The 27,975-nt window shown below is 41.1% G+C and overlaps 1 protein-coding gene across 4 annotated transcripts in view; it reads right to left on the bottom strand.

Annotated features, from left to right (window-relative positions):
- The window catches only part of LOC102455279 (ras-related protein Rab-10-like), a 43,576-nt gene that overhangs the window by 8,624 nt on the left and 6,977 nt on the right, over nt 1-27,975 (bottom strand). For 2 of the 4 annotated variants that reach the window (XR_012901492.1, XR_012901493.1), the window contains exons 2-6: nt 21,890-21,950; nt 21,190-21,328; nt 14,869-14,958; nt 9,860-9,941; nt 6,864-6,965 (exon numbers count right to left, since the gene is read on the bottom strand). Coding sequence is in view for 2 of the 4 variants with exons in the window: in XM_075920760.1 (XP_075776875.1) it covers nt 6,864-6,965; nt 14,869-14,958; nt 21,190-21,328; nt 21,890-21,950 (392 nt within the window). In the remaining 2 variants the exon portion in view is untranslated. The remainder of the gene's footprint in view (nt 1-6,863; nt 6,966-9,859; nt 9,942-14,868; nt 14,959-21,189; nt 21,329-21,889; nt 21,951-27,975) is intronic. The other 2 variants (XM_075920760.1, XM_025180005.2) reach the window with 1 other exon arrangement.

Raw genomic sequence — 27,975 nt, 5'->3', positions numbered from 1 at the left:
CCTCCTAAGTGCTACCATGAGTCACCTATGGGGGCACAGGTTCTTGTCCTACTCTGCCCCACCAACCACTCTTATTGGGAAGTGGGACAAGCACCCTGCCCTGACCATGCTCCTCTGCACAAGGGCCCTGCCTGGTAAGTGCCAGGCAGGACAGAGCAGAACAAGCACCTGTGCAGAACCCTTTTTGTAGTATATGCATCCACTCCAATATCTGCAAAAAAGAATAGTGGACATGGAACAGATATCCACAGATTTGCAGGTCTCTATATATGTTCAGAGCAGAGCTGCCAACGACCACATTTGTAGTTGTGAGTACTTTGCACATCTGCAATCAGACCCAAGTGGCTCAAGTTGGGTAACAGAGGAATACAATGAGGAGCACACTGCCCACCTGTGAAATTTTTTTACGTGACTTCCCCAGCACCACATAGGATCCAGTTCTCCAGAATGGCATGCCTTGACAACAAGACACGCCTTTCTCTTTTGTTCCCTTTCCTCATTCACCACACATCATTCTTCTGCAACAAATGAGGCATGGGCCACACAGACAACAGCCTCATTCACTACACAACCCTTATTCACTCCCAGAGTACAGACTGTCCTGTCCACAGAATGAGGAAATGCTATGTGGTCATGTAACTAAAAACTGCAACGTAGTGCATTGTTTTAATATAGCTTTAGGCATGTAATTAAACATAGTACAGATTCATAACAATCTTTCAGATTGCATTATCTAAAACATGGATGCTCAATCATTTTTGACAGGGGGACACTATAAGATTTTGGAAAGTGGTCGAGGGCTGCACTCTTCCATATTAATGGACGAGATGCAGCGTCTGGGATGGAGGTTGGGTGCAGAGGGGAGTTTGGGGTAAGGAATTGGGGTGCAGGAGGGAGATTGGAGTCTGGGAGGGAGTTTGGGTTGAAAGGGGCGGTTGAGGTGTAGGGCAGGGGACTGGAGTACAGGAGCTTGGGATGTGACCTAGGGCATAAGGGGATTGTGATCTGGGGCAGGGGATTGGGGTGCCAGATCTGGGAGGATGCAAAAGGGGAACAGAGGGTTTGAGTATGTTGAGTGGGGGTGCAGAGGATTGGGGCAGGGAGGGGCTGGGGTGCCAGAGGCAAGTTGTGGCCAGGAGACTTACCAACCAGCAGCCAAATCAGCCTGTTTGCCTGCAGAGCTAAGGCTTGCAGAGCTTAAAATGTTTCCCAGCCAGCCAGCTTGCATGCTTGCCTGGACATGTGCTTCAGTGAATAACTGAGTTGAGGAGAGGGGGTGTAGTTTTTCTTGGCTGCCTGTTATTCAAACAGGTAGCTCCCATTGTCCAGTTTCTGGACAGAAACTGGCCAATGGGACTGTGCTGGGGGGGGCGGCTCCTGGAGCTTCCCCCCTATCCTCCAGTTTTGAAACAGAAATGGATCCCGGCAGCCGCATTTCTGCGTGGCACACAGGGCTGCGGAGCAAGCAGGGGAGACTGCCTGGGGCTTCTTGCTGCCTCTGTGGGCTGGATCCGGTGGCTTGGTGGTCATATTTTGCCCAGGCCTGATTTAAAACATCTCTACTCAATATAAAAGAAACCATTCTGAAATGGTTATGGTAGTACTGTTCATATCCAGTAATGGTACCTCATCATCCAAAAGGTATCCCATCATTAGGTTTTATATATTACTCTCATCTTCAATATAGGAAAATCCTGTTTGGAAACATTGTGCTCTATTTTGATATTTCTCTTGCTCGGTAAATACACATTTATCAAATATGGGAAATTGTTTTGATGGTTAATTACTTTTCTGGGGAGTAGAGAACATTGTCTGACAATTTTATTGTATTCTTCAAAGAATAGCAATTATTTCTGTTATTTATTTTGCTGATTTGGGGAGGGGAGAGAATTTGAGTATAGTTTCTTTATTCCTCTCCTTAGTTAATATGATGCCATAACCAATAATCCACAAAGACTAGACTTAAGTTATAGAGGCTATAATAATCTTGTCAAAAGCTATTTGGGAGGACAACTGATCTTCAGCCATTAAACTGAGCAACATGTGACAGTATACATAAATCTAAATGCTAACATGTTATTTTCTGTTTTTGTTTAAAATGTGACTCATGACTGCAAGATGGGTCATTTAGTAACCATGACCAATGTTATTAAACAGCTGTCATCTTCTATTAAGCAAGTTTAGGCATATCTGAATCCAGACTCTTAAGAATTCTGACTAAATAAAATACTGTTATTTGTAAACATGTCGCTGCAAACTTTCAGAATACCTGATAAGCCTCATATACAAATGTCAGAAACATTATATCACTGAAAAAAGTAAGTAATTTAATAATAGCTGTTTGGACTGAAAAAAAACCATGCACTAGTTAGTCTCAAAATTATGGCCTGCCTCTGCTACTCAGGTGAACAGTTGCAATGAGTTGAGGTGATCAGTGAACTTTAGTGAGACTACCTACGTGAGAGATGCAAGACTGAGGCCTTACTATAAAATGGTTTTCACAACTTTAAAAGTCTGTATAATGCTTAGTTAGCTATCTAATAACATTGATCATGAACAATATGCTTCTAGCCCACTATACAAATATAATACAAAGGAAGATGTAGCAGACTCAGACAAAGGATAACTTGCTGCCACGGTTTAAAGTATGGTGCCCACTCTTTTATATTAGTAAGTATAATAACTTTAGGCTCATCTAGACTATGCTAAAGCGTCGAAAGGGGATATGCAAATTCTGTGGCATTTGCCTATCTTCTTCCGATCTCACTTTCAAAAACGGAGCTTTTGAAAGTGAAAGTAGTCAAGATGTGGTTTTTTCGCCAATCCCTCCTTTTTCAAAAAGCCACTTTTCCTCAAAAAATGAGTACACAGCTTTTCGAAAAAGGGGGAGGGGGGAGTTGCCAAAAAACAAGTCTTGACTACTTTCACTTTCAAAAGCTCTGCTTTCAAAAGTGAGATCAGAAGAAGATATGCAAATGCCACGGAATCTGCATATTCCCTTTCGACACTTTAGCGAAGTCTAGATGAGCCCTCTGAAAAACAAATATACATGGAGCTTTAAGTCTGCATAAATCAATATTCCTTCCAATCTCAGAATCTTTCTTCAAGCCACAAACTCTTCTAACTTTACAGAGATCCAGGAAGCCCTGTGCCTGTGCACATATCATAGTCCCCAGGATCCCTGATGCAGGTGGAGAATATATAGTTAATGAGGGCTAGCAGATGGTGCTCAAGAATATTTAGAATAGTTTCTGACTTTTGTAGAACCAATAAAAGTTGCTATTGTGAACCTGCAGACATATTTATCTCTGAAACTCCTTACATCAACTCTTAACATGCCTCACCTGCTTCCTGGCAACCTGACTCTAATGGCTTCTCTAGAGAACTCCTTAAAGGGGATATCCCTTTAAGGCAGTGGTCCCCAACGCGGTGCCCATGGATGCCATGGCGCATGCAGGGGCATTTATGTGCACCCGCTGAGTGACCAGGGCCGGCCTAAGCCATTCTTGTCCCCCGGACCTCAGGTGCGCGGTGCATGCATGGCACCACACTGGCTGTGTAGCGCATGCGCGGCACCGCCCCAGCTGCGTGGTGTATGCACGGCCCTGCCCCCAGCTGTGTGGCTCATGAGTGTCCCTGCCCCCGGGCACCCGGCAGCCCCAAAAGGTTGGGGACCACTGCTTTAAGGGAACTGGTTGGGGGCAATATGTTTTCACTGGTCTATCTACATCCAGCATGGGCCCACCTAATCCTCACCCCCTACTCCTGTGTGGATCCCAGGATAGGAGGATCAATTCCATGGAAATAAACTGGCCAAAGTGGAAGGGAACTAGGGCTCAAAGACCTGCGCCTTGAGGAACAATTTTGGACCAAAACATCATGTGAGAGATGCAATATAAGATACCTTATTTTAGGATGGGTAAATAAATGTTTTACTATTGTAAAAAAGATGTATTGCTGTCCCAGATGCATGGATTACATCACTGCATCATTCTTCACTGTTGCTGATCCTATTGCTGACTACATTCACTTATCCAACACAGTTATGAATGTTAAAATTCAAGCAGTCCATCCACATTTCACTGTTTTGTGAACATGCAAATGGTTCTGTTATACCTGAAAATTTTAGTGATACAGTAAGGCAGATTTTTGTTTTTATTGTAAATTTGCTTTACCAGGCTAGTGGGAAAACTAACGAAACTAAGGTGAAGAAGCACCTTATCTGAATCAACAAAACGAAATTTCACTGACCAAAATAATGTCACAGACGCACCTGTTAAGACATCAGGGATTTTAAACATCTTCAGACAAGATGACATTCTACCAATGGCAAATACATAATTCTCATGAGAACATTTTGAGAAAGCATACACACACACACAAAGGAGAAGTTAATACTTTCACACACCTTTACAACTGCATAATCACTTCAGCTTCTTTACCCTTTTCCATGATGGACTTGTGCTTCTTTTAAAGCTAACTTTGGTGTTTTATTTACCCCCACCCCAACCCCACTTAGGACGACAGGCCCAGTGCAGGGTACACCAGTTAGTCATGGAGTCTACTTTCACCCTAGAGCACAGACAAGAATGCTGGATTAATCTGACTGTGACTGTCAGTTCCACTTTATTTATAACTGAAGATGCATCTGAATAAAGACTTTTAGAGATTAAAAAAATGGTTACCTTTAAACAGTGGCCATAGAGAGGTGCTTCTCACCTGGCCCCCAGCTGTTGTGGTGAGAGAGGGCTGGGATTGTGCTCTCTCTCCCCTGGCAGCATGCATCGTGAACCCCTCATCCCCAGCCCCACCCCAGAACAATGATTTAAATGAAGAAAAGCAAAACTTGTTGGCGTTAAGGACCTGAGCAACACCAGGTAAATCTTCTAGTTGGTAAATAAAATAATGAATGGATGGGCTACTCCACCTATCACTCTCCTTTGGGATCCTTAAAAAAAAGACTTTGAGAGGAACACTGGCTATTGGAGAAAACTTTACCATAATGGCTGCAGCCCCAACTGTCTACTGGGGCTCCGGGTCTTTGTCATCCTGATCCCAACATTTGTTCTGTCCAGACTGGGCCAGAGGAAGTGCCCCAGATGATTTTGCCATCTCTACTAGCTCCAGCTGAATCCCACACATCACCTGGGATGTGAGATTTTTTTCTCTCTCTCCTCCCACCCCAATAACAAAAGTCCTTTTCCTTCCTCATCTGATTTCCTCTCTTTCAAATCTTTCTCTTTTTGCCTTCTGTTTAATAAGACTTAGCCAGCCAAGCTGCTACAATATTTCCAGAAGTGAGATTGCAAGTGAAAGTCAATGCCAGAGATGTAAGTTTCATTTTCTACCCGTGCCATTCCTTTCTCTCTCCTTTGGCGTGTATGTGTGTCAAAGGAATGAGACTTTAACAGCGGCAGCAACAATAGTTCCAGCCCATCTCTACTAACTTCTCTTTTCCCCAAAGGATAATTTTTACCATCTTTAATACCACCCAAGAGACAATCTTTTAATGGATTGTTAGGATTTTTAATGCTATGTTTACTATGGCACTAAGCAGGCTGAAATCTCTGCACACCAATCTCCAAACTCTTCTGAAACTGTGTAATGTTGGACATTGATTTGGTTATGTTAATACTTTTGACTCTTTGGCCCAGACAGATCATCTGAATTAATAAACAACCACCCCATCTGGCCATTTCATCAAAACACTGGAACTTCCAACTATGTCAGTAATTTTGTTCATTTATCTTCAATGACTTCAAGACTATTTTGAACTGAAGACTAGTTTTGTATAATTAACGATGGTGATGAATGACACTAATAACACACTTATGAAGAATATCCATTGTCTAAAGCAGCGATGGGTAACCTAGGCAAGTGAGTTGTGTAGTGTAAACAAAATGTCTTATGGGCCACACATAAAACCTTGATGGGCCACAGGTAGTCCACCACTGAACTAAAGCAATATTCTACTATCTAAAAATAAATCTCTGTATGGAAAATATTGTCTTAGCTACTTTATGATTCAGTGTTTTGTTATTAATCTAGAGACTCGGGCTCCATCATGCAGTACCTACAATAAGTACCTTTACACTGCCATACCCTTCAGGGTAAGAAACACTATATCAGACAGCAGCAATTCATTGCTTAATTAACTTAGAATATTTTAAATCTTAGCAATTTCAGAAGAAGAGTACATTTTCCTCTCTAGCAATAATGATGTAAATCATTTTCACAAATATGTTATAAATTGGAGATCAGATATTTGCTAATTGAACAGAAAGGTCTAACTCCTTCCACGTATTCTTTATCCTCAATCCTCCCCCCCTCTAAGCCACTCTGGCTATGTCTAGACTGCAAAGTTTTTCCGGGATACGAAAAGCTCTGCCGTGTCCAGGGAATGCGTCTGCTTTTTCAGAAGAGTTTCCAAAAAAGCAGGCACATTCTTTTGGCATCACTGAATTCCTCATTTTATGAGGCATAAGGTATCTTCCAAAAATAACAAGCAGAAAAAGGTATGTTTGTTATTTTTCTGAACCTCTCCCCCACAGTAGACATAGCCTTTGTGGCTGCCGTACCTTCCTATGTGGCTGATGAATCTGCAAAGCTGCACATTCACCAGTCCTACTTCTTCCCCGACCCATGTTTTCCTTATGCCCAAAACTTCCCCTTGTGATAGAATACAAGGCATACCCACAGAGCACAGCTCCATGGTACACAGGTGACAAACATTCCCCTGTATAGAGGCTCACCAAACTGGTTCTGGTAGTGTTAAAGGTCTTCTGCAGAATTTATTCTGTCCACAGGATTTGGCCGAAAAAAGTTTTACTGCGTGACCTTCGCCACCCAATAAAGGAGCCTACCTTGTTCAATATTTCTTTGGTCAATACGGAAAAAGCATCTTCAATATTTATGTTATCTGTAGCACTGGTTTCAAAAAACGGTATACCATATTCCCATGCAAGCTGAAAAACAAATAAAGGCAAGTGAAGGACATGTAAAATACTATTTATAAAACAAAAATATTTGATAAAGTAAGTTTTCAATACAAGTAAAACTTAGATTACATTAATAATACATAAAGCATATCTTCATAAATGTATTAAATGTGATTCCATAGAAAAATTTCATATGCACCCTTAACTTACTAATTTCAGGAACTCTTAAAACATGATGAAAGCGGGAGGCTGCTCCAGCCTGGCTGGGCACACTGCACCATGGGCGCAGGGCTGGCTTTAGGAAGTATGGGGCCCAATTCGAAACAAATTTTGGTTTAGGAAAAAAAAAAAAAAAACCAACCCAGCACATAAAGAAACAACTCATAACCCCTTTAAATCCCCAGTTACAGGGCAGAGTCCCGCCTTCCAGCCAAACCCAGGGGCCGACTCCCACTCCTGTGGTGCACAGAAGTCGCCGTGCTCCTCCTCTGGGGCTGACGCCCTCTCCAGCAGTGTGCCCAGCACATTTCCGGGTTTAGGGCACGGGGCCCTCTGGCTTTAGGGCACGGGGCCCGATTCAGAGGAATTGGGCGAATTGGCCTAAAGCCGGCCCTGCATGGCCGGGGGGCTGCGCTAAGGTTAACCAGTTAAACCTAGCGTTTAACCGGTTAACATTTTAAATTATAATTAACATCCCTAGCTAACATCTCTCCTAAAGACAAACTTTAATATAAGATCATACATCTCTTGGAATGCTAAGTATACTAAGTTCTTAGCAAAGAATTGTAACACGTTATACCTCAATGTTTATCCAAAGAAAGAAGTGTTTGGAATATTTATGATGCAGTACAGAATACCCATGCTATAAAACCCTTTGCAATATCAAACCTTGAGCTATAGAGAATATGATTCCTAGTTCCCACCTCTGACCCCACCCATTGTGGGAGGGGGAAGAGAGCTCCTACAGCCATGGGGCTGCAACGGGTGTGTTTGTGCGTGTGATATCTCCTTCAGTCAGGGACTGAGGCAGAGAGCTGACACGTCCTTCAACCTCTGGGCCACAGCCAATTGGGTTGCCGAGTGTCCGGTATTGATCCAGACAGTCCAGTATTTTCACCTCCTGTCTGGTAAAAACTTCAGAAAATACCAGACACCTAAAATGTCAGGTACTTTCTGATTTTTTTCCCAGCCAGGAGGCGAAAATACCAGGTGCTTAACTGGTTCTGTAGGGGAGTTGTCTGGCTCGGCCGCCGGCCAAAAAGCCTCAAAGGCATTTCTTAAAGGGGCCATGCTGGGTTTTTTAATTTTTTTTTTTTTTTTTTTTGCTTAAAACTCTCGGGGTCCTTTTATTTTTTTTCTCTATTCTCGTCTCTCAACAGAATTTTTTCCCTGGTGTTTTTTCTTGGGGGAAGGGGTTCAGTATTTTTGGTTAAGCCATCTGGCAACCCTAATGGCCATGTGTTCCTCTGGCCCCAGTGCCGTGACTGGGACAAAGTGTTCCTCCAGCTCTAGGGCTGTGGCAGATGTCAGAGAGCTCCTCCGCTCCTGGGCTTACTCAGCCCCAGAAGCCACTCTGCTCTGGACACACTTCCAGGGGAGGAGGATCTGTACCCTCCCTTCTCCTGCTATAACGAATCCCTGGGTATCCCGAACAAAAGGCTTGGATCCCTGGCATTCTTTATAACCAGGGTGTATAATTGCTGTTTGATATTGTTATTAGTGTAAAATCCTATTTAAAATTAAGTATCTGGAGACAAACAAAATAATGGCGGGCTCCTTCTTTGGCTAATGCTATATTCTGATGTAATGAGTTGCTTAAGGGAAAAGTCACCACCGTTATCTACTAATATTAATCCTCATTTTATTTATTCTTGAGGGACAGAGATAATGTTACTAGTTTTGCTTTTCAAAAAGCTAAAATTTCTGCCAAAATGAATGACTACAAAAAAAGAAAGTGACTTGTAATATATACTACTTCACACTGTCAAGATTAAAATGTATGATATAATGTCATCTTCCGAGCAGTAGAAGTAAGAGAATTACAAAGCCAAATGGTTTTAAAGAAATTCTCTAAATGAAATTGTGGTGGTCTACTATAAAATGAAATAGTGCGGCCAGACTTGAGGAACCTTCAGGAAGAGCCAGAATATAGGACAATGTTGCAGATTCTGTAAATTCTCCGAGCAGGATTTTACAAATGTATTATTCTTGTTGCTTGCTTCTTCACTGACAGAATTAATATTCTAAAATTTTATTTTTGTTAATACATGCTTTTAAAAATCGGCATGAGTGGACAGTGTTAGCTAAGTCAGAATTCTCTAGAGCGAAATCACATTAGAAAAAGAAACACTTAGTATAACTAAAGAGTGATTCACAACACGGGAAATCTGGGGAGCAGACTGGATGGTGAAGAGATAATGATGTGTTCAAAAAACGTGTTAAAAGAAATATATGGTTACATGGTTAAGCACTCAAATCAGAAAACACCACATTTAACAGTCTGTGAAACCTTAACACTGCCCCCTTGTGCATGTGCATTATAATAGTCTCCAAGTTACTTGATCACTTTGTTTGAAAAATGGTATGTAAATATACACATATAGCATCTTGTTATGACTCTGCATAGGCTAGATGAAGTCCATGAAAATCTTCCAATTCAAGGTGTATAATGAATGAGGGAACTGTGCCCTTTAAAAGGATACAACTTGCAATACAGATCACAGGGTGACATCACTATTTATTATTATTACTTTAGAGCAGTGGTTCCCAACCTTTTCGAGCATATGGACCCCTTTTCAATCTGTTAAAATTTTACAGACCCACCTCCCCCCAAGGGGAGCAGTGGAAAGCGACAGCCAGAACGTTTGTTGACCCATGCTGCTTCCTCAGCTCCCACCCGAATGCGTCTCCTGCCCACTCACGGAGGATACAGCAAGAGAGCTCTTGTGGCCAAAGACAGCTCCTGCCCCGTGGGGCACTCCGCCCTTGGCTGGGCATGGAGCCCTGGGGGAGAAAAAAAAAAGAAAGGAAAAGAAGAGTAAGGATCAAGCCCAATGCAGGACTGGGAGGGAAGTGAAGGCTGGAGCTGAAACGGCAGCGCAGCTGGTGGTGGGAGGACGGATGGTGCCTCCTGGGGTATGAAGATCCCACCCTGAGGGCAGGAGGCAGCCTGTATGTAGCTAGTTGCGAATGGCGAGCCCCCGGCGAGAATCGCCTGGCGGAAAGTCCCAGTCCCGTGGTGGGCCCGATCCTTTCCTTTCCTTTCCTTTCCTTTCCTTTCCTTTCCTTTCCTTTCCTTTCCTTTCCTTTCCTTTCCCATGAGCCCCTGGGGTCTGCAGACCACATGGTGGGAAACACTGCTTTAGAATTTTATTTCATGATCTGAAAAAAATGGTTAAATGCTTGCAGAACACCCTGTCCCATATAAAGTGTTCACCCTGCTTGACGGAGTGTCCACCTTATAAAAGAGATAAGAGCTGATTACAAACCTTATATGTGAATACAATTTTTAGCTGCAAACGCCAGTGTATGCTCAGAGTTATAGCTACAATATTGAGATGTGCCTCATTGATCTCCCAGCGGGTTCTGACAGAGAGTAACTTGCCACAGCTCTTTAAAAGGTTCCTACATAACCTCCCCCCATCACAGCCCCCCCCCCAGTCAGTTCCACTATTCTCATTTCCTTTCAAGTAAGTTGCACCCACATGTTATAAATTAAATGCTTATGAAACTTTAACTACACCCAAAAACTACTTTATTTTGAAGCACAGGCCCTTGGTTTCTGAGGCACAATGGCATAGCAATATAGAAATTTTGAGATAGCTCCATTCTAAAAAAATACATGTTTTGTTTATCCAAATGTGAAACCAAATAAAGCAATCAGTAAGTAGCCCTGTGTTATTATATTTTACCCAGTTCTCACATTTTCAGTTCTTCATGTGCTTCCAGATTTTTATGTTGACAGTTTATATTTGCACTGCAGAAAAGATCAGAGTGGAGTTGTGGGTATTGACAGCTGGGACTTTGGGCATCTAAGAGCAGGACTGATCAAAAATGCTATTTATATTTTATGAAAATTTTCTCAAAATGTTTTTGTCAGAAGTTCTCAGAATCTATTTAGCTTTTCAGTGAAAGAAAACTTTATGGGTTTTTCTCCCCACTGGAAAAGTAAGATGCAGTTTAACAAGGAAGATAAAATTTATAAAAAGAAAATATCCCATTATTTTTTTTTTTTTTTGAAAACCTGAAATATGTTTTTTCAATAACTCCCTCCCCACCAAAAGAGCTCTTTCGCAAAAAGGTGTGTGTGGAAAAGGAAGAGGAAAAAGCACAGGTACCCTGATGGCCATTCTGTTCATAGTAATCACTGCTTACATGTGAGACAGCGTCCAGATTGCCTGAACACTATCTTTTGAAAAAACGCATCGCTTTTTCGATGCACTTTTGCAGTGTGGACGCTCTCTTTTGCAAGAAGATCCCTTCCGAAAAAAGCTTCTTGCGCAAGAAGCCTGTAGTCTAGAGCAGTGTTTCTCAATTTTTTTTATACAATATCCCTTTAAAAAATAATTATAATTACCCCAGTACCTACAATTTTCAGACACACAATTTTTTTCTACCATTGCAACACATTTGTTTAAACAACTTAATCATAGCCGGGAGAGTGATGAAATTTTTGGGTGTAAAAAGAACAAAAAAAATAAAGCACTGTAAACCTTAAAGCAAAAATTCATTTTTTCCCAAAATTCAGTTGTGTTGACGTACCCCCCCAGACACCTCTAAGGGTACTCGTACCACTGGTTGAGAACACTGGTCTGGACGTCGCCTACACATGTCTGAGAAAATTATCAGCAGTGAAAGGGTTAACAATGTTGACATTCAAAGCTCTCTGGTCATATCCTCAATTAATATAAATCTGCAGAAAGTCCATTGACTTCACTAGAGCTTTTCTGTGGTACACTAGCTGTGGCTCTGGCCCATCTTCTTTAGAATTTATTGTTAATACTGATATGAATGGAACATCTATGGGTTATTGGTGCAGGCTGTCTGCAATTCAGGAAGACATTTCCATGCACATTTTCACAATGGCAAGGTCTAGAGACCACTTTGAAAACTGCAGAAAACTTAGATTTGGAAGCAAAATTCAACATGCAGCAAATTCCATGGCCACAGAACAGATACTGCTGATTATACCTGGAATGCTATTTATTTATAAATTAGAACATTGCCCTGAGCTTCCCAATGCCTTGTGTGCCTAAGGCTACGTCTATACTGCTTCCTTCCTGTGCAAAAGCCTATGCAAATGAAGCATGGATTAGTATATTGCCGAACTTTATTTGCATAATTAATTAGGGGTCGTTTTTGCATAAGAGGTTTTGCGCAAAAAGGAGCTGTGTAGACGGCTCCTTTTTGTGCAAAACTCCCCACTTGTGCAAGAGCAGTTCTTCCTCATTTTTTTCAGGAAGAATGGCTCTTGCGCAAGAGGGGGTTTTTGCGCAAAAAGGAGCCATCTACACAGCTCCTTTTTGCGCAAAAACCTCTTACGCAAAAACGGCCCCTAATTAATTATGCAAATTACGTGCAGCGATATGCTAATCCACGCTTCATTTGCATAGGCTTTTGCACAAGAGAGGTGCAGTGTAGACGTGCCCTTAGTGTGGTGTATTGGTTTAAAGTCAAGCTCCTTGAGGCAGGAACCATTTCTTCATCTAGTTTGTATGGTGTCGGTGCTGTAGAGAAAATGCACTAGGAAGTGTAGAGATGCAATGCTTTCTGTGCACTCCTTATAAAGCCTTTGGTTCCCTGTGATGCACTTTCTGCTGAGAAACCAAAACAAAGAAACGGAGTTCAGAGCAGTTGTAGGCTGAATCTATACAGAGTAGTAGAAAGTTTGTTGACTCATTGCTGTATGCAGCTTCTCTTAAAAATAATGGGTTTATCTTGGCACCAGTCTGCTTGTCATAAATATATATAGTGTCTAGAGCTATGTCTACACGAGAAAGTGTTTTTGGAAAAACTGATGTTTTCCCGAAAAATCTTACATCCACACTGCAATTGTGTTTTTTCGAAACAAAAAAATCTAAAGAACAAAGGGGCTTTTCCAACACTGGTAAACCTCTTTCTATGAAGAAGCTACCTTTTTCCTAAAGAGCTCTTTTGGAAAAAGGCATGTGTGGATGGGGAAGAGGGAGTTCTTTCGAAAGAAGAGGAAAGAGGAAAAAGCACGGGTGCCCTGGTGGTAGCCACTCTGTCCATAGAAATCACAGCTTAAATGCAAGATAGCATTCATTCAGTGTGGACACTATCTTTTGAAAAAGCAGATAGCTTTTTTGATGAGCTTTGGCAGTGTGGACATTCTCTTTCAGAAGAAGTTTTTTCGGAAGATCTCTTCCAGGAAAGCTTCTTCCGAAAGAAGCCTGCAGTCTAGCCGTAGTCTAGCACATTGTTGCAAACAGTATTGTGGCAGACTTGTTGGTCCTAGGATATTAGAGAGACAGGGGAATAAGGTAATATATTTTCTTGGATCAACTTTTATTTATGAGAGAGAAAAGCTTTCAAGCTTATGCAGAGCTCTTCTTCAGGTCTCTCTAGCGCACTGCTGGTATTTCAGCCAACACTTTCAAAAGTGGCCATTGATTTTGAGACATGTTGGGCCTCATTTCAGAAAGGAGAAGTACCTGCAGCTCCTACTATTTCATTTCTATACAGACATTCACATGTATCCAAGCAGCTACCACTGTTAATTTCAATAGGTTTATGAAATAATTTTGTCTCAGTGTTACTTGTCTGAAAGATTCTGAATCCCTTGCTACAGTTACAACATGAACCAAATAAGTGAACATATCCTAGTAAATATCTTGTAAAATTCCTCAGTCCAATTAGCATAAGTATAAAAAACAATGGAAACAAAACAATAAAAAAAAATCAGTCCCACTGTGAAGGATACTAAAAATAAGCATAATTAATAAATGGAGGGATAGAGATGCAACAGCATGAGCCCTCAACGGACAAGACTCTGCATCATACTCTTTAAAGATAGTGGGTCACAAACTTGGTTGTTTATATAGGTGGTCCTGCGTACTCAATATGAGAAAACAGTGTATTAAGCTGCTGCCTATGATATATGTAAACAGCAGCAGAGGGTGTCAGAGAGATTCATTGGCCTATAGCAGCAAATGGGTGTTCTCTGGGCCTGATTTTGCTCTCGATAGTTTTAGAAGAATTGTATAGACTCAAAGAGGTATAAAAGATACAATGATGCAACTCTAGACTTTCTGTTGCTTTGCTGTCTGGTGAGGAAGACAATGAAATCATGCTTCAAAGACAGCAAAGGAAGAGTCATAGATTCAGTTGTGGAAGATTACTGATAGATCAGGTTTCAGAAAAATGATGTACAATGTTCCCTCTAATCTTTTCCATCCATGTATATAATAATGTTATATGCACCAAGGCATATGCGAAAGTGCACCAACAATAGAAACATAAAACCTAGCTGTGGACACTCTGCTAAACAGCTGAGCGGTATTTGAATTTCTCCTCAGTGTCCACATATGAACCCAGCTTACAGGGAACACTAATGAGGAATGAAATAAGTATTGTATTTTAACATTCCACTTAAAAACAATAACCTGAAAATGCAGACTCCAAAATATTTTAAAAGTCTACCTTTGAAATAAGAGAGTTTTCAGATGTTATACTAGAAAGTGTATAATAAATATGTTTTAAAGTTAAACTTATATAATAATCCGTGCTCTAAATATAGCAAATAGTAAAATGATTTGCCATATTCTGCTCATATATTAAACAAGTATTCTTTCATATCAATTCATAACAAAATCTTTGAACCTCAACAACATATTCCACTTCTTAAGGTCGTAATAAATGCAAAAATACTCTGCAGGGCTAGGAGAAAACACTAGTGACCAATGCTTACCTTTTCCCCTCTTTGTTTTGGTATTACCCGTTCTGCCTCCTTATCACACTTGTTGCCCAAGAGTACTATATCCACTTCGTCACCTGCTTTCTAATGACGAAAGAAAAAACAATATTAACATATATCACATTTAAAAAACAAAATACAAACCTCTTTTTCATTCTATCAGCATTTTATTTCTTTGAAATAAAGGTCTAATCTTTGCCCTGGCATTTTCAAGGATGAGTAGAGATGCTACCCAGAGACCTACAAGGATCCCGATGACCAAAGCAGGACATCACAATATAGAGTAATGCAGAGTGGCAGAATGTGATGGAGTAGAGTATAATTCGCTGATTCTTTGAAAAGGTACAAGGTATATAACCTCCATCTTCTGATGAAAGCTTGATGCTATTGATATGGGAGGCAGGAAATGCCTCCAACTGTCAGGCAACCACTCGTAGAGGAATGTGATGCATGAGCTGGTGCTATCTGCTGGCACTCATGAGTACAATGGAATGGTCATATTGTTTGAGCACAGGGGGTGTGACAAGAGGCTCCTGGAACCTACTCTACCTTCCATTCTTGTACACTAGGGCTGTGTCCAGACACAGGGGTTTTTTCGAAAAAACTTCACCTGCGTCTAGACTGCAGCCGTGTTCTTTCGAAATTAAATCGAAAGAACGCGGCTTTTCTTTCGATGGCGGTAAACCTAATTCCACGAGGAAGAACGCCTTTTTTCGAAAGTGCTCTTTCGAAAAAAGGCTTTCTTGAAAGCAAACAGGGCTTTTTAGAAAGTGAGCATCCAGACCCACTCGCTTTTTCAAAAGTTCCGCGTGCAGTCTAGACACTCTCTTTCGAAAGAGGCTTTTTCGAAAGTATCTTTCGAAAAAGCCTCTTTCGAAAGAGGCTTGCAGTCTAGACATAGGGTACACTGCAAGAATATCCAACTTCTCTGTGATAAAAGTTAGATTATTCCAAAACCTTCTAACAAAAAGCACCTATCATCTTATCCTACTCTCACTGAGATAAACAGCAAAATCTCATCAACCTCAAAAGAAGCAAGATCAAGCCTACTCTCCTTTGTCTTCCTTCAGTTCTCCTGCTAATCCAGCTAAAGTACATAGTTAGATGCCTTATTATATTATCATTATTTTAGGCCAGGCCATCATAACTGTGCGTATGTGAAGTGGTGAAAAGGGAAGCGAGAATTTCAGCAACTGAACCTGAAACTTGCCAACTGTCACATGCTCTGAAATAAATAAAACTGCTTTCTGTGACTTGACTGAGTGGAATTGATGCTTTCAGTCCAACCCCTAGTGCACTGAGACCCCCATTACAAAATACCACACTCACAGCTATAACAGATGAAAATGCTTATCAATATCAAAAGAGACCAGAGAATGAATGGGCTTGGAGAATGAGTTGCCCTAAAAGTGGCCCAAATAGGTGACAGTTAGGTAAGTTTACTTTGCTACAGACAATACAATTAACTTAGGGTATGTCTACACTACCCCGCTAGTTCGAACTAGTGGGGTAATGTAGGCATACCGCAATTGCAAATGAAGCCCGGGATTTGAATTTCCTGGGCTTCATTTGCAAAAGCGGGGCGCCGCCATTTTAAAATCCCCGCTCGTTCAAACCCCGTGCCACGAGGAGTAACGGTAGTTCGAACTAGGAAGCCTAGTTCGAAGTACCTAGGTCGTGCCGCGTGTAGCCGCGTGGCACGGGGTTCGAACGAGCGGGGATTTAAAAATGGCGGCACCCCGCTTATGCAAATGAAGCCCGGGAAATTCAAATCCCGGGCTTCATTTGCAATTGCGGTATGCCTACATTACCCCACTAGTTCGAACTAGCGGGGTAGTGTAGACATACCCTTACATAGCTTAACAGAAACACTTCAGTCTGTTGTAGACTCATCACTCCCAGGATACTCAGCAAGCTTTAAGTGCTAGTCTACATTAGAATCGCTAGTGGCACAGCTGTACAGATGTAGCTGTGCCACTGTAGTGCTGCTAATGCACTCACCCTATGCTGATGGGAGCTCTGCCATCAGCATAATTACTCCATCTCCCTGAGTAATCTTGCAAAAAGAACACTGACCACAATGGTGCTGAGGATAGTAGGTACAACTTACATTGCTCACAGGCGTGGCTTTTTCACACCTTTGAGCAACTTAAGTTATACTAAAGTGAGTGCTAGTGTATGTATACAAGTCCCAAAAGGCTTGTAAGGCTTCCAACATGCACACACCTTCAGAGAAAATAAAAAAAGAATCATTATTCATTGAAAGATCATAGAATCATTATTTATAGTCTACTTGCACTTTTTACAGCTAAGTTGCCTCCTTAGAAAAGTATGGCACAAGGCACAATTATTTATTATTAAGATATACCATTTCATTTTTTTTAATCCGCTCTCATTTTAGTCAGCTAATCTTGTTTCATTACTTTAGATGATGGTCAAAATAATGTTATATTAAAATGAACTAAGCTCATCATAAGAGTACAAAGTACAGACCTAAAGTAATAAATCAATCTAACCTGGATTAATAGACCAAAATGCTGGCTGTTTCAGAATGCACTGGAGCTTTACTCATTAAGGTTAATGCTTCTCCTACATAAAATTACATATTTCAGTCCCTAAAATAGGATATAGTAAATAGACAATTTAAACATACCACATAATCAACTTATTTTGAGAGATTTTATGTATCTAATTTTTTAATTACATTTGACTTTACTTTGAAGAAAAAGTAAAAGGAAATATTAATACTTATTGTGCAAAAAATATGGTATTCATGATTTAAATGAATTAACTTCTGAACATTCAAGACACAAATAGTCTTACCTTAGAAATGTTCTTTTAAAACAATTTCACTTCACAAATAACAACTAAAAAGGCCTAAGACAGCTCTTTCAGACAACTCTTTCAGAAATCTATTTTTCTATGCTAATGTAATAATAAGATTAGATTTTATAGCATTTTTTCTATCAAAGTTTTCAAAGTGTTTTGCAAAGACAGTATTATAGCTGTTTTCTGAAGTCTGACAAAACTGCTAGTCACTGGCCACATCTTCATTTTGGGAAACTACACAATAAATGTTAAGCTGAACTTCTAGCTTCATTTTTTCAAAAAGATGATTAAGTAGATGATCCTCCTGAAAATGGAAACCACTACAAGCTACAGAAATCTGACTCTGTAGCCAGATCATTAGCTGGGGAAAATCAGCATCCGTGGTGCTATGCTGATTTACACCTGCACAGAATATGTCCCTCTGCTTTTTCCTAAAAAAACTTCAGGATATTCATGGTTTTTCCTAGTGTTACTCAGGAATATCCCTTCAGACTGAAAAACCCATAGCCAGAAGTACCTAACTTCTGGGAAGTGGTGGTGGGGAGGAAATTAACCCCTAAGTAGAGTTAGCAGCTACAAATGTGCTATGGCCAAAGTTGCCACTGATGAAGCCTCTGTACCACAAGTAGGAATGGGCAGGAAGTGGTTTTTGCATTCTCCAATTTATTTATTTTTTAAATTTTGAAAATGTTTTCCATCCCAAATCAGAACCAAAAGTTGAACTCTCAAATATGTTAATGACCTAACCAAGAAATAAAAAATAATACAGTTTCTGTCAGTCAAAATAAATGGTTACTCACCCTGTGTAATAAGAGTAGTTTTTCAAAATATGTATCCCTACAAGTACTAGTGCCCTCCTGCGACTTCGAACAGAGATTTCTTATAGTAGAGTCCCATTTGTCTTTATTGAGCAGTGTCCCTACAGGCTCTCCACTCTAGGAGTATGTCTACACTACATCACTATTTCGAATTAACTTAATTCAAAATAGTTAATTCGAATTAAGCTAATTCAAAATAATGCATCTATACACAAAAACTATTTTGAAATAGTCCCCTGAGGCTGGGGGACTTTGCTATGGACTCTGGTTAGCTGGTCACGTCGTCCTGGCAGGTGGGACCATAGAGAGACAACCAAAACTATTGAGTGAAATGGTGTTGAGCTCAACCACAGGGCCTACACGTAGAGAAGGACAGGCGTAATGCCACCTGACCACTGTGAGACTGGGATAAAAAATCTGCCTGCCCTCCTGGGAGAGGTGATGGAGAGCTATGTGAAAAGTTATCGAATAGCAACCAGCCAGCTGAGTCAGGTAAGGAAACCATGTTTGTCTGGGCCATGGCAACACCATTACGTTGACTCTGGCTCTTTCTTTCTTTATTTTGAGCATAATCTTGACTATTAAGAGAACTGTTGGGAATGGCTGACAGCCACTCAAAGTGAAAAGCACCCCCTACAGACTGTTGACCCAATGCACCCTTCAAGCAGAAGTTCTTGTTTGACTCTGTGGTGAAAAAGTCTACCTGAGGGGTATTAGTACATTTACTCGTGTTGTTCATGTCGGTAAGGAGGGGCTTAGGGCGAGGGTGTGGGGACTGCAGGTCAGGGAGCTGCAGGATACAGGGTTTGAGGGTGAGGAGGAATTGAGGGCAGGAGGTGGAGGGTGCAGGCCAATACCCGGGGCTGACTGGGGCGGCGGGTGATATGCTGCTCCACTGCCAGCTCCCTGGACTGGCCAGGGGGTGTGCAGTCTGGGTGCTGGCTCCCCATGGCTGGCCAGTGGCTGCACTGCCTGTGCACCAGCTCCCCAGGGCTGGCTGAAGTAGTGGAGGTGCAGTGCCTGGCTGGCAGATCCCGGGGCTGGGATCAAATGAGGTTTACAGGATCTTTCGAAAAAGCGCCCCATTTTCAAAAGAACTGCATCTAGACTGCGGTTTCAAATTCGAAAGAGCACTTTTTCGAAAGAGCGCCATTACATGATTATGGGATATTTAAATACCGGCTTCATTTGCACTTTCAAAGTGCTTCATTTACATCCCTCTGCCGACAGAGGTAGTCTAGACGTAGCCGAACAGTGCACAAGTACTTTTAAAATCTGTATTATATGAATATAAAATTATAAGGTAGATGTTTTAATGGTCTCAAAACTCATATTTGACTGACTAATGTGCAATACAAGAGTTCTCTAATAATACCTTGTACTTTACAAATGAAATTGCATTATACAGTTAATGAAATCTGCACTGTGGTTTTGCCTGCACACTCCTGTGTATTTTTAAACTTACGGTAGCAATAACAACCTTAGCACTGAGCATTTACTGGGGATTAATGATTCGTTTGGATTATGGCCCTGGCGCAGGAGGGGACCTCTTTTCCCAGTCAGTAATTAATTTTCATGAAATGCTCTGCATTTTAATAGTTATTGCTTAAAAACACATCTTTTACAATGAATGGCCCAATATATTTTACCCAAGATACTACATAAATTGACGATATACTAGAGTGGGATTAAGTGTTTATTATTCCTTATCTTCAATTATGAGACCCACTAATTGGCTGTTTCTAGGCTGATCTGCAACAATCAACTCATTCACATACATAAACATTATTTTAAATTGAAATTTTTTTCCACTGTCAATCTAATCTAAGGAACTAGAACTTTATGAGGAAAGGTTAAACAAGATAAATATGCACAATATGAATAAGCATCCAAGGGAACATAAGAGTATACACAAAAAAAGGTATAATCAAGAAAAACAGAGAGGAGCTGTGTAGTTTCATACAGGTTGAACCTCTCTAGTCCAGCACTCTCTGGTCCGGCAACATCCATGGTCCGACAAGATTTTAGTTAGCCAGATGTCCATTTATCATGGGTGTGGTCCCATAAAGTTTTTTTACAGCCACCAGCCCTGGCTCTCAGTGTTCTGTGCTGTTAGTTAGCTTTAATTTACCCCAAATGTCTTTTAAGAGCCTAGTAAGCAGTGGAAGTGTTGGTAATGCTGCTAGACAGTACCAATCTCCTGTGGTTCGGCAAATTCTCTGGTTTGGCACTGATCAGGTCCCAAGGTTGATGGACTAGAGAGGTCCAACCTGTACTTGTGACTAGATAACTAGCAGCAACTAAGAGTAACTAGGAATAATGGGGTGATCTTCTTGATAAAAAGCTAATTAAATCATTGGTGATGGAAGCCCTATAACGTGAAATATTTAAAACCCGACTTGACAAAACTCCAAAAAACAATTTAGTGTTGATAAATGGATAGTCTGGATTACCTACTTTCTTTTTTACTCTCTAAGTAAAAAAACTTATAACAGTAGTATATCGTATGCAAGGCCAGAATGGAATAAACTCAGGCAAAAAGCTTTTATCTGGAGCTCTAATGACAACTGTCAAGTATTTATTAAAACATAATAAATGTGGTAACTATAGGGGGAAAAAGATGTTAACTACCCTGAGCAAAATGTCAACTGCAATTAGATAGTCTTACCTCATGTATATCTTTCATCCAGTTTGTTATACCTTGAAAACTGTCTGAGTTTGTGATGTCATAAACCAGAACAAAGCCACGTGCTCCACGAAAATAACTAGTGCTAATTGTATGGAATTGTTCCTGACCAGCAGTATCCCTGAAATACACCATACAGAAATCACTTGGTATAGCATACGCTGAAAGAGCATGGATGTTTTTTCAGTGCAATTTAAAGAATACAGCCCCAATTTTGAGCTATGCCTTCTGAGAGAAAAGGGGTAGAATACAAACCCAGGCTTATCAGTTAAGCATGTAACCAACTACATGCTAACATCCCTACTTGCTAGCCCTCACCCAAAATCCTAAATCTGACCTTATATATGTTTGTAGGATAATAAATTATTTAATTTCAAATCTCTTGATTTTTTTAAGTTAAACATTGAAATAAAGTAGTTTATATTTAGAATTTAATATAGGTTTACGTTTTATCCATGGCTATAATAACTTCATGTTAAATATTTCTAAGAGAACTGATTTTTTAAAATGTACAAATTGCTATAAACATTATAGCTTCCTCTTCTAATTCAAGTTTTAATATGCTCTATTAAATAATCAAGACAGTGAAGGAAAACAAATAATCAAAGCTGGACAAAATTTTGTACAGTGTACAGTTATATAATTTAGCTGGCTTTCATTTGTGGGACAAATTATAACTTACCATATTTGAAGTTTCACTGTTGTATCATTAAATGTTATTGTTTTTACTTTAAAATCAATGCCTAAAAGAAATAAGAAAATCTGTTACATGTCTTGAGATAATATTGATTTCTTTTGGAAACTGTTTGTAAATACATGTTGTTTTGTGGATGTAGAGAAATGGAAACACACTAACCAAATGAAAACACCAACCAAAAATATCCTAAACCACTAATTGCATACAAACAAAACAGAGGTAGAGAAAAATCTATTAGAGTTCTTTTTGAGACACATCTGTAATTATATTGAAATTAACTATCAAACTGGTCAAAATTTTATATTCAGTCACTCGTTGTGCATTGTCAACTCAGAAAGTATAGCTACAAACCAGCATTAGCTGGCAAGTGACAAGACAACTGTTTGATGGTCCATGTACAAAGCAGTTACAGTATTGGCAATTTCTACTAAGGGAATCAGTCCCATAATAATAGTGCTGCAGTTCTGAATGGAAGCTTAGTGACAAATGCTTACATGGCATTTGCTCACCCTATGCCATTCTTTAGCCTTTACCACAACATTACTGAAAAGAAGTGTCCAGGATTACATCAACAGGACTAGAAAATAATTAACTGAATTAATTAGATACAAAGATAAGTCGGCATGCATTCAAGTTCAAGTAAAGAACATTTACCGCTACACTACCCTTCCATCAAAACATCAATACCTCAAAATCCCAAATGTTTTGGTTACTGAAATCTATTTTGGACCTAGCATTATTGCATGCTGCCTCTGAAGCCATTATGCTGTTTTCCTCATAGATGTTTTTCTCTCTAACTTACATATTTTTCATTACTTGTATAATCACAAATAGCACACAAAAATCCTCTTAGGTGCCATACAGATGGGAGGATGCATATCTTGTCCATAGGCATTTACAATCCAATAAAAATGAAACTCCAAAAAATTGCATTGGAGTCTACTACCTACTGAAGTATGAATGTCCAAAATAAAAGGAGTTACACAATACTTTCCAATGACTTTTGCAGTAACATTTTAAAGAAAATATTTCAAATGCATTTAAGCCCCAAAATGCAATATTCACTCTAAAACCTCTTCATTCTGTTCATTCAGGACAGAGCAACTAGGAGAATATATAAATAGGCAAAACAGTATGTATTTCAGTCACATGAGCTCAGCTGAATTTGCTTAATGAAACTGAGAAGCCCTGTTAAAATGCAGGTTAATATGTCTCAAGCTGTGTTGGTGGCCATACAATAACCAAGGCTTCCCATTAAGTTAAAAAAAAAACCAGAGCTAACTAACATGACTTCAAATGCGTCAGCCTACATCTCAATGGGACTTTTCAACTGTGTTAAACTAATTTGATTGGGTTAACACAATTGAAAAAATACATCCTTTTCGTATGTAAGAAAAGGCCATATTGTGTTAAAGAGCCAAAAAGAAATTTTATAATGGGCATCAGTTTAGTTGGGAACCAGAGTACAATTCTGGTTTTGGTGCTACCATAGTATAGATAAATAAATACCTCACACCATGAAGAGAGGTTATATTACATTTCAGACCCTACAGGACACAGTCATCTGCAAGTTATCTTACTTTCATGTTTATGAGTGAAGCATCAGCCTATCAGAATCAACCATACTCAGAAGTCTATGCCTACAATATTCTTGAACTGTTGTACCACAGCTCTTTTTTTCTGAAGTAAATTAGCACCATCTTTAGATCGCATTGAAAGGATATCCCTAATAGTCTGTCTTCTATAAGACTTAAATTTTCTTCTTATCCCTTAGCTGTGTATTAATAGTCATAATTCTAGAAATCTCCCTTAACGTTGACAATTTTAAAATAGAACAAAACTGTCCTTTGTAATTTTCCTAAAATAACTCCTGATAGAAAAGGGCCATGAAAAATGTCAGGTTTGGCAGTTGTGTTCTGGTGAAGTTTGTGATTTAGACAGAGGGGCAGAGCTTAGATTCATCACACAAATAGCAGACTACCCTATCTGCACCTCCCGCATGCATGTCACTTTTTTTCCTCCGTAATCTCAGGGTTTCTTTATACAAACAGGGGTGCTGGAACACTTTTCTAGTGGGAGTGTTCAGAACCACTGAACCAAACTATAAACCCTGTAAATAATGGAAACCACTTCAAGCCAGGTGGTGCTGCAACACCCCCACGCCCTTTGTTGCAACACCTATGTATATAAACATTTAGTACATGGCAAGTTTAAGTGTGAATACAGGCAGTCCCCGAGATACGCGGATCCGACTGCAGACCAGGGGGACGGGGAGCAAAGCAGAGCAAAGCCGCGGAGCCCGAGGGCAGCAGGACAGCCACGGCGCAACTGGGCTGTCCCGCTGCCCCCGTGCTCCGCGGCTTTGCTCCGGACGCCTGTGGTACAGCAGCTGGGGCACTGCCGGTTGGTCCCGTAGCGCCGCTCTGGGCGCTACTGGACCAACCCGGCAGCACCCCAGCTGCTCTGCCCCAGGCGTCCTGATTCAGTCACTGCTGGTCAGTTTCAGCAGCGGCTGAATCAGGACGCCTGGGGCAGAGCAGCTTGGGTGCTGCTGGGTTGGTCCAGCGGCGGCGCTACTGGACCAACCCAGCAGCACCCCAGCTGCTCTGCCCCAGGCATCCCCAAGTCAGCTGCTGCTGAAACTGACCAGTGGCTGACTACAGGAAGCCTCTGCCCCGGGCTTCCTGGAATCAGCCGCTGATCAGTTTCAGCAGCAGCTGACTTGGGGACGCTTGGGGTTCTTAAGTTGATTCTGTATGTAAGTCGGAACTGGCGGTCAGTTTCAGCAGCGGCTGAATCTGGACGCCAGTTCCAACTTACATACAGATTCAACTTAAGAACAAACCTACAGTCTCTATCTTGTATGTAACCCGGGGACTGCCTGTATACCCTAGACTAGCCTGCCATGCACAAACTGTCCATGTAGATCCTGATGATGCACATTAACAGCTCCTTAGAGTGAACAACTACTGCTGTACTGTTCACTAAGACAAGCTTCAAGTTTTCCATTTAAAAACAAAAATAAGTGCTAAGATAACTTCAAAAATGACACCACATCATTTATACTTGGGTTATATCTATCTGCAACTGCAGAAACCTTAGCTCTAAGAGATGTGACCTTTACTATTCATCTCAAATGGATAACTCAGATATGAATGATAATACTTTAAGTTCACACTCTTAACTCACTGCTTATTACACACCATAAAAGGAGAGAGACAATCACACTGTTAAAAACTATCTGTGAGTGACTGCTCAGTTTGACACCATCTATAACTGGGATTGGGAGACAACACTACTCCCCTGCCTCCCCAGATCAAGAAGCTAAGCTAAACTCAAAACTCAGTGGAACATGAGCCTACTCAAGGAGGAGCCAATATCAAGAGTCCATGGAAAGAATCAGACTCCTCTCTCTAGTTATAGTGGAACATCTGCATCATCTATTACGATCAGCATGTCATGTAGGTGGAGTTTACGTAAGCAGGGGAATGGTTCCACAAATTTAAGTTTACAGAAGACAGACTAGTAGGGCTATCCTTTCAGGATGGTCTAAAGATGGTGCTAATTTTATTTCTGGAAAAAAAAGAGCTGTGGTACAACAGTTCAAGAATATTGTAGGCATAGACTTCTGAGTATGGTGGATTCTGATAGGCTGAAGCTTGACCCAAACATTAAAATAAGATAACTTGCAGTTGAAGGTGTCCTCTAGGGTATGAAATGTAATACAACCTCTCTTTATAAGGTTATCCTTTTACGGTATAAGGTATTTATTTATATGGGATAGTGTAGAAGCCAGGAAAGTTCCCCTCACTCCAGCCTTCATTTTTGAAAAATGCAATCATTGAAATAAAGTGTATACATTTTTTTATTTATTTTAAAAAAACCCACCCTACTTCAGTTAAAGACCCAAGCAATGCCATGTACAGCTGCTAGTTAAAATCTAACCGTCTGCTCCTTTCCTTCCCCCCAAAAGTGGAACTTGAATGTACTTTGAATTTCTGTTCCTTCCCTTCTGTTCTTTCCCTTCCCCAAATAAGTGGAAGCTTCACCTTTTTAGAATCAAGATCTCAACAAATATTTTCCCACATAGAAGAAGCACATGGCACTGTCAAGAACACAATAGCTAAGATATGTTACCTATCAGTTCTGTGTTCTTGTGGAACCCAGGGCATGGTACTCACCGAAGCCCGTCTCACTTCCCCCCTCAACCCGCCCAACTGCTTGAACCAGAGTGGAGACAAAAAGCAATGAAATGGGAGAGGAAGACACAACTAAACCCCTTCTGGACAAGGGTGATAGGAGTAAGGACACACCCTTAGCCTCATTTGCATCAAATATAGGATAGAAAGGCATCTCCATTAGCATACAGAATAGAAAACAGAGATTCTAAAGCAAAAATCGCACTGAACTCTAGGACACAAAAGGCAGGAAAGCATTGCCTTATGGGAAATCTTTGCTCCCAATGCTAATGAACCTATTTCTGCACACACCCAGATCAGTAATTATCAGACCAATTTTAGTAATAAATCCCCTGCTAATATCCAAAATACTGAAATTGCCTAATTGCATTATGAACTCCTTCAAAGCAACACCACTCAACACCATAGTCAAAGCAACACCATAGTCAAGAATGATCAGTTTCTATTGTTTAGCCCAGGGGTGGGCAAGACAGTCTCCATGGGCTGGATCCGGCCTGTCAAGCTGATTGATCAGGCCCCTGGCCACTCTACCGCTCTTCTATTCCTAGGCCAATTGAGACCTGGGAATAGGGGAACACGCAAAGTCTCCTCCCCTCACCAGGGGTGCACAGCGCCTAGAGAGAACCACCAGGTATTCAAAATGGCTGGCGGTCCCTCAATGCACCGCACCCCCCTGGCAAGGTTGGGGCGGGGATCAAAGACTTCACATGCTCTCCTTCCCCCAAGCACTGATTGGCCTGGGGGAGAGGGGAGTGCATGAATTCTCCTCCTGTCGCCAGGGGTAGACTCTGCGTCTATAGGGAACCACCAGGTGTTCAAAACATCAGGCAGTCTCCTCTAGGCACCACATGCCCCTGGAAGGATGAGGGCAGGGGGCTAAGACTTCACGCGTTTCCCCACCTCCAGGCCAATCAGGGTCTGTTGGCAGGGGAGCAGGCGAAGTCTCCTAGACCTGCCCCTTCTGCCCAAGGCCCCGTCCCTTCCAGGGTGGCCCTGGATTCTGAAATTCGCGAAATGGCCACCCTTAAAATATTATTGCCCGCTCCTGGTCTAGCCTAAACAAAGCAAGTTTAAAATACTCCCTTGAACAGTTCGTTTCCACATAAACAAATCTAATGTTCCTTCTCAAACTTCTGTTGTTTCCCTACAACAACTCCTATCCATGCTCCAGTAAAGTGTTCTGATGCGCCTGGATCTAAATTCTGCATCAGTTCCATTAGGTCTTTATCTTTTACTGACTGACCATGCTGTGAACTCTGCTCTGCTTGTCTCCAACAGTCTGGACTCACAGCTACCATCACCAACTGGGAACTCTGATCAGTTCAAGCCTTACAGAGTGGTGAGTTCTCTCTCTCTTCCCCCTCCATGCCCTGCCTTATGTGATCAGTTATGGTTTGCTTGCCTTAACGTTTGTAATCAGATTCAAGTTAAGATTTAATATTGTAACTGTTTTGTTTGGTTCCCCTTGTATGGCTACTACCTAGACATAAATAACTTTCATAGTTAAGCTGGTTGCTTGCTTTCTGTCTCCCTATCCTCTTCTTGAGGGTGTTGTTCTTCGCTTTCCCATTCACTCTACAACAATGCTCTTTGTCCCTATGTTAAAGGTCCCTGTATCACCCAAAAATCTTGTGGGGTTTGCACATCAAGCGGATTACTAGCAGAACGATTATGGTGTGAAAGTGGGAACACATAGGTGCTGAACCTGGGGGCATACAAGAGTGGCGGCTTGAAGAGTGGTTTAAACCCAGCCCACTGAGTCTAAGAGCACTAAGGGTGCAACCCAGCCTACCGAGTCGTAGACCATATAAGGGGTCAGCTTATGAGTGCTGAATAACTGGTCCTCTCAGATGTGCTGTGCAATGAGTATAA

This window comes from Pelodiscus sinensis, chromosome 2 (assembly GCF_049634645.1).
Source record: "Pelodiscus sinensis isolate JC-2024 chromosome 2, ASM4963464v1, whole genome shotgun sequence".
Taxonomy (NCBI): domain Eukaryota; kingdom Metazoa; phylum Chordata; order Testudines; family Trionychidae; genus Pelodiscus; species Pelodiscus sinensis.
The sequence above is the reverse complement of the archived record's forward strand: the minus strand, read 5'-3'. Positions and strand labels throughout refer to the sequence as shown.